The sequence below is a fragment of the Bidens hawaiensis genome, unplaced genomic scaffold (assembly GCF_021521415.1).
Source record: "Bidens hawaiensis isolate Kalapana, Puna unplaced genomic scaffold, B.hawaiensis_p1.1 tig00073455_1, whole genome shotgun sequence".
Taxonomy (NCBI): domain Eukaryota; kingdom Viridiplantae; phylum Streptophyta; class Magnoliopsida; order Asterales; family Asteraceae; genus Bidens; species Bidens hawaiensis.
In genome coordinates this window covers 3,277-15,713 of record NW_027502782.1, presented here as the reverse complement: position 1 = coordinate 15,713, position 12,437 = coordinate 3,277, and the positions used below count along the sequence as shown (strand labels likewise).

Genomic DNA, 12,437 nt, shown 5'->3' with positions numbered 1-12,437 from the left:
GACTGGGATGAAAGATCGGGCCATACTCAAGCCTTTTTGTTAAGATTTGATCACCAAAAGAAATTTTTGTTAAAATATGAATAGACTACTGAACGATGCTTGGATAGGCTTAACATTAGAGTATGCTAGATGGCTTGTGATATAAACATAACGAAAATACTTCTAGTTTAAGTGGTTAACGCTTCATAGGTGTATGGTTTTATAACCTTAAATCCTGTATTGATGGGATGCTCTAGGGTTCGGACACTAGGGGTCTTTATGTGGTATATCATCTGCGTATTCATATCTCCTAAGTGGACTTATGAATATTAAAAGAGCTCAAAGAGCAAACCCGCAGTTTATCTGCCAACTATAAGTCATTAAACATGATCATTACGTGCTTTTAAAGTACAATTACACTATAACTTGATTATCCACGCTGTTAGTCATGTGGGGTCCCTGTGCTCGCGTCTCATTACCATTAAGAAACGGACCACACGGGACACGTCACATGTAAGCCCTACAGATGAATTCATGCATACTCACCCCTGGAGATGGACTTTGGGGTGTTGCTTGATAACGAGGGTATACCATGTAGTGGGGGCTATTTGCTAGTTGGTAACATAATTGTACCTTAATCATATCTAATGGCCATTCTGGTTGACTTTGACGCTTAAGTTTAGGTTTTGGTGCGATAAAATATCCAGGATTGTTTTAGCTATTGCATATGGGCTTAAAATGGTACACATGGTTGTGCATAGTTTTGATCATCTAACTCTAAGGTATAAGTTAAGTTGGGGTGGTCTGGCTCGGTAAAACCATAATGAAGCATGGTAAGGCGGCTTCAGGGCTTGATGTGTGGGTTCTACTTAATCATATAAACTAATGAATTTGTCACACCTTATTTGTCTCGATAAGTATTAGGGCATGGGTTTAAGTGGATAGCAATATTAGCAATCGCGGTTTTTGTGTTATCTGTCAATAATAAAATAAATTGAGTATTTAGTAAAAACAGTTTCCGGTTCTGATTCCGTTGTAAATCTTTTTCGGGATGAAAAAGGACAAGTGTAGGAATGTGATGTGTGGGTGAAATAATGTGTGTTAAGTAAGTTATATCGCGTGTTTTATGTATTTATATGCCTTGGACACGATTACTTTGAGTGGCTTTACGTTTACAGGTGAGTGGAGCTTAAAGGAGCTAAATTGTAACATATGAGATGGAATGGAAATGAAGATTTTATTGCATGGAATGATAGAGAATTCGAAGACGAAGACGTAGCCGAAAACGGTGCGTAAAACGGAGCTATAACGAAGAAGTTATGGGCAAAATAGTGTAAGGGGGCTGTCACCGTAAAGCAGAGTCTGATGACCGTAGGCTACGGTCCCACCATAGCTTACGGTAGGGAGACCGTAGGCTGTGGTGGCCTGCGCGGAAAAACGCGATTTTTAGGTTTTTTTGACTATTTTAAGCCCGGTTCAACCCTAGGCCGCCTATCTTCAAAATCATAAGATACTTGGACGTTTTTGGAGGCTTCTTCCACCATCTTAACACATCTTAATTACCCGAATCATCCATGGCATCATCCACTCAAGAATCAAAGAGGCTATTCAAGACCACCATGTTAGGCTAAACCACTCGTGACCATCTCCGGGTGTAGGGTCGAGTTATTCATTGTATTGTTGGTACTCTAAACCTTATTTTTGGATTTTGTTTGTGTGCTTAAACATACTTTTGGGTAATCAATGATATTTACAGTTTATCAGTTATTGATTTTGGTCATCAACAATTAGGATTGAGTTCTTAGTGTCATTGACGTAGTTATCTCTAACCATAGAACTAATATTTCATCATTGCCTAAGATTACAATCAAGTAGATCATTGTTTAGCTGTGTCAATCAATTGGATTAAGTTCTAACGATCACCATAGTCAAACATTTAGTCTTTTGGTTTATTGATTCAAACAAAGAGTATAATTCCAAAGGTTTAATCATTTATCCAATTTACTTCAAAACCTGAATCCTGGAGTTTGATTGCTTTTTAATTATTGTTTACAAATCAAAATCTTTAAAACCGCTTGACATCGTTTGCCCCCCTAGTATAATTAATAATTAAGTATTAGAATTGGTTAGCACTTTCCACTGATTCCCTGTGGATTCGACACCTTACTTGCCCTAGCTAGTGAAGGTATTTTATAAATGTTTTTGATTGACCTTTTGACATTGATCATTTGGATTTTAAACTTTTCTGATTAAGTTATTTATATAATTTTTGAAGACCAGGATTCCTTTTTGGTATGTTCTATATATATATATTCTATATATATATATATATATATATATATGGCAACATTATTTTCTCAACGCGAAAATGGTCTCTTTGTTTGTTTAATCTAATGGCGTCTATGATGGCCATGGCTATTCACACGTACGTATAAATATATAAAAAATTATTATTAAATCAATAATTATGAAATCATTATTAATATATGTGTATGTGATTGTTGCAGGTGACGGAGAGAGGTGAATGGTGGTGACGGTGGAGTGGGGGGTGTACGGCAGCGGTGGCGGAGGCGGTGGTGATGACGGCGGAGGTGAATGAAACGTCGCTGGCTTAATATGTTATGCCTTAATATATATTTTTTGTAGTTGGAATTAATACTAATTAGGTTTTAATTATTGGTGTGTTTTTGTTCTTGGTATTCTTAGTGTTCCTGGTGTTCTTGATGTTGTGTTCTAAATATGGATTAATATTTGTTGTTGTGTTTTAAAACACACTGTAATACAGATTATGATGTGTTTTTGGTGTTGTAATTTAGTTTTGTTTCTATATATAATACAACACACTAGATAATTATGCCCTTAGAGTGTTATAAAACAAGTATCAAAATAAAGCACACCGCCTAAAAAACACACTTTCCATCTAGACCATCAGATCACTAAATCTAACGCACCAGATTACTTCGTACACTTTTTAGACACACTTCACTTCTTATTATAACTCCACCCTACCCTACATATATATATATATATATATATATATATATATATATATATATATATATATATTTTATGGCCATTATAATCATTTATATAATAAATAAACCAAAATATAAAACAATTATACCTTATTATTATATTAGTTTGATAATTATTGATGGACCCTCATTAGCTAATAAAGGGTTTCTCCTTGGGTGTATTTAGGAGAGACTAATTAACATCAAAGAGGACACACGAAACACAAACATACAACATAAGAATTCGCAACCCTCTTCTCTCCCATATTCAGTTCTCTCTTAAGAACGCTAATCCCCATCCTTAACAATACATCCTAAAGAAGAACTTGATCAAGCTGACAATCATACCTGGAAGTTTCTCATCTACTGTTGCTATCCTCTCTCCTGTAACACATACGCTCATCTAATTAAGTTTATCATATTAATCATGTTTTCTATTATAACCGTGAGGAATTGATTAACAAGAGAGAGAGAGAGAGACTCAAGGCGGCCGGAGATGGGAAGATGACGTTGATGGTGGCCAGAGATGGTGATGGCCACCGGAGAGAGGGAAATGTGCCCCTTTTGCATTGAAATATCTATTAGAACTTATGTGGCTGGAGTTTATAATTGAACGAGTTGAAATTTGTATAAATTATGCTACAAACTAACCTGTTGCTATTCTAAATAATGTTAAAAGTGGATGGTTCTATAGAGCATAAGACATTTGTACCCCCTAATTTATGTTCTATGTTTTGGTCTCATATTTTAGAAGTTACAAACGTTTGATGTTCAATGTTTTTCAGTTTGCATTTCATTGGTTTAATGGCTCAATCGCAAGAAGGTACTTTTCCTTTGTGGACTACTAGCTAACATTTAGCTATCAATTTACATTTACATTTTGTATTCTTCGTTTACTATATGGTTGGAATGCACACAAGATTAGAATGCAATAAGTTTTGTCCGTAGCTGGTGTATCATAAAGTTCACAATCTATAATGCATTGCAAGTTCACAATTTGTTATACATTGCTCTGTATACAACAGATTTCATGTTCATGATGCTTAGTCTATATCAATATATTATGTGTGTTTTGTATGCATTTATTACATGAACAATATCTATAAACCACTAATGGGTGGTAAGTAGAGCAAGAATCAATTCAAAGTGAATGTTTTTTTACTAATGTAAGTTACAGCTGTCGATTCAAACTGAGCAGTTCAAAGTGAATATTTTTTTGCTAATGTAAATAAAAGTTGTTGATTCAAACTGAGCGCCACACATCTTAACTGCCGTTGCAACGCCCTCTCAGCAACGCGACGGGCCTTAATACTAGTATATATTAAAAGACAACTTTCTTATACTAAGTCTTTTGTACTCTTTGCTTATGTTGGTGTACAATGCTTCATATGTTGTTCTCTTAGCTTATTTTGTTGTACAATCTATGACCATATTTTCGCCAACACTTAACTCCTTTCACAATTGAACGTTGATAATAGTACCTCATAGGCTTTGGTAAATTATTAATTTATCTAATTATTACAAAAATAAAGCCATAGATGAGTAAATTTGGTATTTATATTTATTAACTTTGCCGGTTAGACTTCATGTTAAAACTTTGTTAATTCGCAATTAACCTTATGGGGATGATGGTTAAGTGATACGATTTATTTAGGACAACTGAAAACTATGTTTTTAATTAAGTTTTACTAGAACTACTAGCCGAATAAAAAAGTCAACGTAACTACTTTTTTAACAACACTTTTACAAAGATTAACTAGTTTATATTTAATTTAGGTGTTACGAGTCAGATATGCACACTTATCTAATCAATATTACAATTTTTCAAAATAATTGTTGTAGTATTTTTTAATTTATCAATTAACAACTTTCATTTGATCTGTACTAAGAGTATGTTGATAGAAGTTTTCCAATTGTGAAGCATGGGAAAATTTGAATTGGCTAAGTTTTCTTTGACAGTAAAGTTCTTGACAAAAAGAATATTTTGATTTCTATTGAGTGACTCATGTTCATATAATCAACTATAACAGTGGGGGCGTGGTTATGTTTTCTTTTCTTGAGTTATTAAATCTAACTAATATATTAAATCAATACATGTTTTTCACATGGCCTTTAAATATGCCATCCACATAGGATGCCAACTAATTAATTTCTATTTATACATATTTCACCTAATTAACTAATTTTTTAATTATCACTCCTTCAATTTAATACATTTTTATGTTAAATCATATGACAATTAATGCATTTATTAATATTTAATATTTATTAATTACCTCAATTATACCAATTATGACTTTCTTAAACTTATATTATTAACAATTTCTAATTACCTCAAGTTAGTTATTACCTAAGAAATAATAACTGGTTTCAACAGTTTGATCAATTTGCTGAATTTTTTTAACAAAGGTATTACGGATTTACGGGTCAAAAGTGTATAATCTAACATTAAAACAAGATGATTTTTTCACATGACATCATTATAGGGCTTCTTAATAGAATGTCACATAGATGTCATGTGAGCAGCTTCATATTTTATTATCTCTTCTTCTAAACACAATATGGAATACAAGCCCTTTTAGTTATGTTATGACCCGTGACTCGGTTTTTTATTTTTTTTAACCACCCGTGTATCACATGGTCTCTATCCTAGTTAGGATTATATTTGTAAAGTACACGATTGTAAAAAAATATCTTGAAGTTTGATGTTAATAAATCAAACCAATAAGTTCTTTGCAACAGTGTGAGCCAATTTTTTATTAGTAGTATCAGCCTTCATGGCTGACGAGAAACCAGAGTATATTATGTATCGAAGAATATTGTTTTGAAGAATAGAAAAACGAGAACTGGACAATTAGAAGAGGAACAATTGGAATGAGTCAAGAAGTCAAAAATTGATAATTTTATTTTTAAGAACCGTAAACAATATATGAGTTTTAGCATTTTAATTTTTCAACCTGTGTAACACCTGTTTTTAACCTACTGGTTAATTAATAAAAGACTAGAGTAACATATATTTAGGTTAGGATAATTTGGGTAACACAATTTATTCGATTCATATAAACCTTTTTAAATTCAAAATAAATAAAAACTGAAATTCCATATAAATTAGGGTCGGTTCGGCTTTTTCAATTTCTGTTACATGTAAGGCTGTAAACAAATCGATCAAGACCTTATTCGTGCTTGTCGGTTAAGCTTTTGTCAGACAATCGGATGGTTCATGAACACTTAACTTGAGCTTATTCATATATGCTCGTTAATTTCGTAAACGAATGCAAACAGACACTAGTTAACAGATACAAAGGAACGTAGTCGAACACTAACAGACACTAACGAACACAACTGAATGAATATAAACAAACACAAAGGAACATATATTAATTTGAGAATAATCATTAAATCAACACAAAATCACCCAAAAATCTTGAATTACGCTACATAATATTAAATAACGTGTAGCATAGTAATAAAAAACATAATTGCATCAAACTAGTATAATAACAAATAAATAAATAAATAGAAATACTGAAATTCTAATAAACGAACGTATATATGTAAATGAGCGTAACCGGATGGACATGAATGATGTAACCGGACGAATCTAAACGTACGCATTATCAAACGTTCACGAACACGACCTCTATTCGTGTTCGTTCGTTAAGCTTACCAAACAAAAATTTTTGTTCATAAGTGCTCATTTATTAAGCAGTCGAACTTTGCCCGGGCATTCTGTTCGTTTAGATTTACATGCAAACCGAACCATGAAAATTAGCTAAACATGCATTCATGAATATATAATGTATACTAGGCCAAGATAGTTTGCATGTCATTCCTAAACATACCTCGTCGCTTGGAAGTCCGAAACTACATTTTGAAACCGAGCTTCCTAGCTATTCTGAATTAGAAAATACCGTTTCATGGACAAATATGTAGATGTAAGAGTAGACTTAAAGGGTATCGGAGTTAACTGGTCCAAAAAAAGAGAACGTGATCATGCATACATATCAGATACGTATTAAATACTGACTTGAACACCAAAAGATGGTACGAGAGCACAATCTCGAACGTCCTCTAACAAGTGTTGAACATGTTGCAGTTCCATATTCAGTTAAACCTAGAAAGTTGTTATGAACTTTAAAATGACCACTTTGCTCTAAAATTACTTTTTTGTTTGCTATTAACTTTTTCTTCACATGCTATTCAATCCAACTTAATATTTAGAGACACAAAAGCAACTTACACGCCCAAGACTTCTCTCAATAGGCTTCAATGAAGTTCACATTACTGAGTAGCGCATTGCTTGACTCAACCGAAACCCATAAAGACAATTAACATGGTTGATACAATCATGCCAGTATTACTACCGAAACCCATAAAGATAATTAACATGGTTGATACAATCATGCCACATAAGTAATACGCTAATGACATGTCAAAACTCCACTCAATTAGTTTTTGCTGGGACCAAAGCTACTGATTCATCAATATGCACTCCCAGTTTGATTGTTTAAACTCAATTTAGCTAACTGACTTGTCAAAATCAAAGTTCGATCATGAGCCGAATCCACAGGCCAAGTCATCAGCAGAACATGATTTCTGTCAACAAACAATGTATAACTATTTTAGAGCTCAAAAGAATATTTGAGCAAAAATGACTCGTATTATAAACACGTGTATGTACCTTTCTAAACACTTGGTTTGACAACGAGTGATCATTTCACATGTATAGTTCCCAAAAGCACTCCCCAAATGTTTTGCATGTTGTTGTATTTGCGATAACTGCAAGATGTCCCAAAACTTCAAAACTTGAACACATAGCGAGTTTTCGTAGACAATGTCTACACTCCAAACAAGATTATGTTGCCCATCAACATTGTATATCTCGAACATGTTTAGCATTTCCTGTTTGTCGTTGTAATTGTGTCTTTTGTTTTTCTTCACTTGGCGCCAACCACTTGAAAGCTTCACAAGAAGTGACACAACTAGTTTACGAACATTAAGATTGCCAATACTAGCCATTCTTTTAAGAAACGTGTTGGTAAAGTTGACCTACCCAAAAAACGTTGTGTTTGAAATTTATATCTATGTGAGATCTCAAAATCTAGCATTACATATTTTACCTTCCATTTTGCCTCCTTAAAAAGTATTGAATCTGTTTTTAGTAAGGAAACAAAAGGGGAGAACTCAACCATGGCGTTCACCATGACTTGAGCCAAGTTTTTGTCTTAACGTGCATCAAAAACACACCCGCGGTTTTCTGCATCATAAACTAGAGCATTCCATACCGAAGCACTCTTGGCCATGGTCTCTTTGTTTCCTACAATCCATAGGCAGTGTCTTGCTCGGGTTAAAGCAACGTTTGCACGCTCTCGACTGGAAAGAAACCCAATTGATCCACGATGGTTACATCTAACTGTTGAAAAGATTATCACATCTTCTTCGCTACCTTGAAACCCATCAACGGACCGGACATTCACATTGAAACTCCAACCATTAGCCTCCCAGTTGTACTTTGTGCCCAGGTTTGTTTGAATTGCCTCGACCTTAGCCTTGTATGGTGAAATGCACCCGACGGTCACCTTTTGTTTTTTTGAGACAGATTCTGTACCAAAAGAGTGTCAATAAAGAACATAAAAAAAAATATATAAATGCACAAAACATGAAAATACCTTTAAAAAGATTTGCAACTATCTGCGCAATCACAGCAACTTCCAACATGTTTTTTGTGCTATGGTTCCTGTCGAATTCCTCCTTTGCAGAATTGACATTAATGAACGAGTACGACCCATACATGTCTTCTTGGAGAAAACGCTTTTCTCGAGCTCTATCAATGACATTCGGACCATCCAAGATCTGACCATCATAAAACTCAGCGTTAGGAAACTGGCTAATTGATGGATGCATCCTGTATTGAATGTTGAGAAGGTGTTTTTGGTGTCCGAGTAATACCAGCCTTTCAAATAAACTCCTTCCGAACTTGGCTTCCTCACAAATCTGCCATAGACTAAAAAAGTATAAGAAAATATTTTATTGTGAAACAAAGAGTTTAGCAACAAGTTTTTTCGTTAGTAAATCAAAGTTTTATGGCAGCGACCTTGCTTTGAACCATAGGTGGCAGCTGTCTTTCATCTCCAACGAGCACAGCATTTCGAACACCGTGAAGCTGCAATGGCACAAGAGATTCACATTCTTTTAGCTGTGCAGCATCATCAATCAAAACCATTTCGATTGGTGTCATTCCTTTTATAGACAGTTTGATTGCGCTTGATGCGGTGCAAAAGATCAAACAAGCGTTCCTCAGACAGAAGTTTTTAAGTTTAGCTATGCTCATAGATTTTGGTATATAAGATGCTGCCCTGAGATCGTTTAATGCTTTCAAGCATTCCGTTTTGCACAAATCTTAGCTTCATAAAATGAGATCCGTTTACACTATCGTCGAAAGCTTCCTTTAACCTTGCTTTCTAGTTACTATCTCTTTTACAGACTCTCCAACCTCCTGAATCAAAGTAACTGAATGATTCAATTTCGTTGCGCATTTGAGAGAAAGCAAAGAAGTAGGCAAATGGGTATACAAGTTCCTGATACAAGCAATAAGCTTTTTGCTTAAACCATTGAATCTGTTCATAACAAACTCCTCAAAAGTCAAATGATTCCCTTCTTGATTCTTGACAAGCTTTTGTTCATTCTTCTTCTTGGTTTTGGTCTTTATTTTTTTAAGAACTTTTAAACATTGGTATTCTTTCATGGGATTTTGAAGAAGACGAATCATTTCACCTGTATAGGTTTTCCACAGTGATAAACAGCTCCCAAGAACAACTATTCGGTTGTCAAGAAACACGTCGAGAAGCTCTTCATGATCATTGTTAATTTTCATTCGTTCTGTGTTTCCAAACAAAACTATGTCTCCGAAACCGTAAGTATCACAGCCCAAATCATAATCACTTACCAAACTCAACAATCTCTTTGCAACTCCTACGACTGCAACATTAGTGGGAGCACAAGTAAGAGTCCTGTGTTTAGTCCTTAACAACACAAACAATAATGATGCAATTGTTTTTGTCTTTCCAGTCCCAGGAGGACCCCATATCAACTTGGTGCATGAGTTTCCATGAGTACACATTTTAGCAGCGAGACAACTTAACACAGCGGCTTCTTGTGAAGTATCAAGTTTAAATGAATCAAAAGCATGCCTTAGTTTTAAGTCAATAACACCTTTTCCTACATTAGTACAACACTTGTCACAGTCTTTAGCAACCTGCATACAAAAGTATATAAAACAACTATGTTATAAACTAGCATCTTTTTATGGCAGCAATTAAACTAGTAGTAATGTGACAATAGAGAAATATAACTAAAAGAACTACAATAAAGGAGGATACACACACACAAGTAACTAAAAAAAGAAGAAAACGAACACCGAAATTTCAAATGCATTCGTGGCACACAAAGATAGCGGCCTACGTACTCACATGAAAAAAATCAAAGATCATAGCAATCCTGTAGTGTATCTAAACTTAAAATAATAACATATTTTTATAATCCACAACAAAACAAGATTCATGTCACCCAGGATGCGAAAGTTGAATAAAAAAGAAAGTGGGATTGGAGTGAATATCTAGCTACTGTTGCTACAAATGGCGATTTGGGATAGACAAACTTTATTGTTGATATAAACCAAAATACCACCTAACAACAAAACTTTGGCCTAGAGTTTAAAAAAAAGGTTGCACCAAACTGTAACATACTAAAAGTTTTTGTGACAAAAAATGCACATTTAGAAGGTTTAGCGGTTAAATGGTAATTAACCCAAAGATTAAGTCCAAGGGCTAAAATGAAAATATCCAAAACAGGATTAGACAGACCGTCTAGTCTGAACAAAACATTTCAGACAGTCCATATTAGTGCTTGCATAAGTATGACGACTAAGATAAGTATATACATATGGTATGTGTGGAAAAAGACTTGGAAACAATATAACCCCTCAATAAAATGTCCAAACACATTTACAAATGCAAGTGTCCTACTTACACTTTAATTAAATACTTCAGCTTTAAAGTTCATCTATCAAATGCAAAAAAAGTGTTCATATCGATAAACGGCACCAATATTTTCATAGTAAAACAAACTAAATTAAAACAGCCATTTTGACCAACCTCTACTTAAATAGAAGACTGGTCATTTTTTTCTTAAATATAGCTATTTGACCTTTTCAAATAGTTACACAAAAGCATAACCAATTAAAATAAAAAAAAGGGCATGTTATAAATCGAAATCAAGTTTTGGCTTTAACATTAAATCCATCTTATAAATAGAAAATGACATGACGAAACAACAACTAAAGTGACTCCATGTAAGTGCTAAACTAAAATGGCATGGTTAAGGCTAAAATATTGAAATTTCTGTAGCCATCTTGTTAGGTATCAAATATATAGAGGGGTCAATGGTAATTGTTGAATAGTATGAGGATTATACATGTAAACCTGTAATAGTTCTATCTATACTTAAGGATTAGTCGGATGAATGGAATGGGCAACTGTTGATTTGAGAGTGATCTCCTTCTCTTCTGTCGGTCTGTTATTCTTCTTTTTCTATAATTCTTTAGCTTGATTACCATTTTGTGTTGTAACACATGTTGTTTAACAAATGTGATTTTGACATATGTATGTTTTTATTGGGTTATGCCTCAAGAAAATTGCCACATCACTATTTTGATTTAAAAAAAAAGGGTAAAACAAACATCATGAATTGGCAACATGTATCTCTACCCATTCCTAAAGCTTAAAACAAATTTTCAACTAAAAAATGTCAAAATCATGTCTAAAGTAAAATACTTGTAGCAAATTAAGCAGGCTGAAACTTTATACATTTATACGATCAGTTTGGCCAAAGAACTTACCGAACAAGTAGATGACAATGTTCTTTGAATAATATCCATGTTGGCAGCCCGATTGAGAGCCTGCCATATACGCATATTTGTCGTTAAGTTCGTGAGATAATAAACAAAACCCTTGGGTCTTTCTTGTATCCAAAATAAGTTGGACTCGACAAGATCATGTGATGACATTATTTGTACCACTGTCATTGGGCTTTTATTGATCACATTCGTCACATAAGCTAGGACAAAAGAGCTGCTCGATCGAGAAAAATCATCAATTCGTTTAGGTTTAACTTGCGTCAATGCAATAAGATCTCCAACTATAGGATCATACTCCATCCCAGTTAAAGTCATGCGATAGAGCAGTTTTTTGGGACTATCTTCTGTCGGTATTCTTTGCAAACCGATAAAAGGGCTTGTCGGGGCTTGAGAAATGCTGGCAAGTTGAGAGAACATATCTGCCCGTGTTTCTTCGAGAAGCAAGTTGTTCGTGTTCGTTTGTGTTTGTTAACCTTTCGTGAACACATTAATTTCCTTAATGAACGAACACGAACATAAAATCTCGTTCG

General features: G+C 34.2%; 1 protein-coding gene and 1 pseudogene across 1 annotated transcript; both read right to left on the bottom strand.

Annotated features, from left to right (window-relative positions):
- Positions 1-7,474: 7,474 nt before the first annotated feature.
- LOC143606193 (putative helicase MAGATAMA 3) lies at positions 7,475-9,324 on the bottom strand (annotated as a pseudogene).
- A 117-nt stretch (positions 9,325-9,441) lies between these two features.
- LOC143606191 (uncharacterized) lies at positions 9,442-12,222 on the bottom strand. The gene is made up of 3 exons (XM_077082044.1): positions 12,067-12,222; positions 11,890-11,949; positions 9,442-10,248 (listed from the first exon to the last, which is right to left on the bottom strand). Exons 1-3 carry the CDS (start codon positions 12,220-12,222, stop codon positions 9,442-9,444), a joined length of 1,023 nt encoding a protein of 340 aa, XP_076938159.1.
- Between the last annotated feature and the right edge of the window lie 215 nt (positions 12,223-12,437).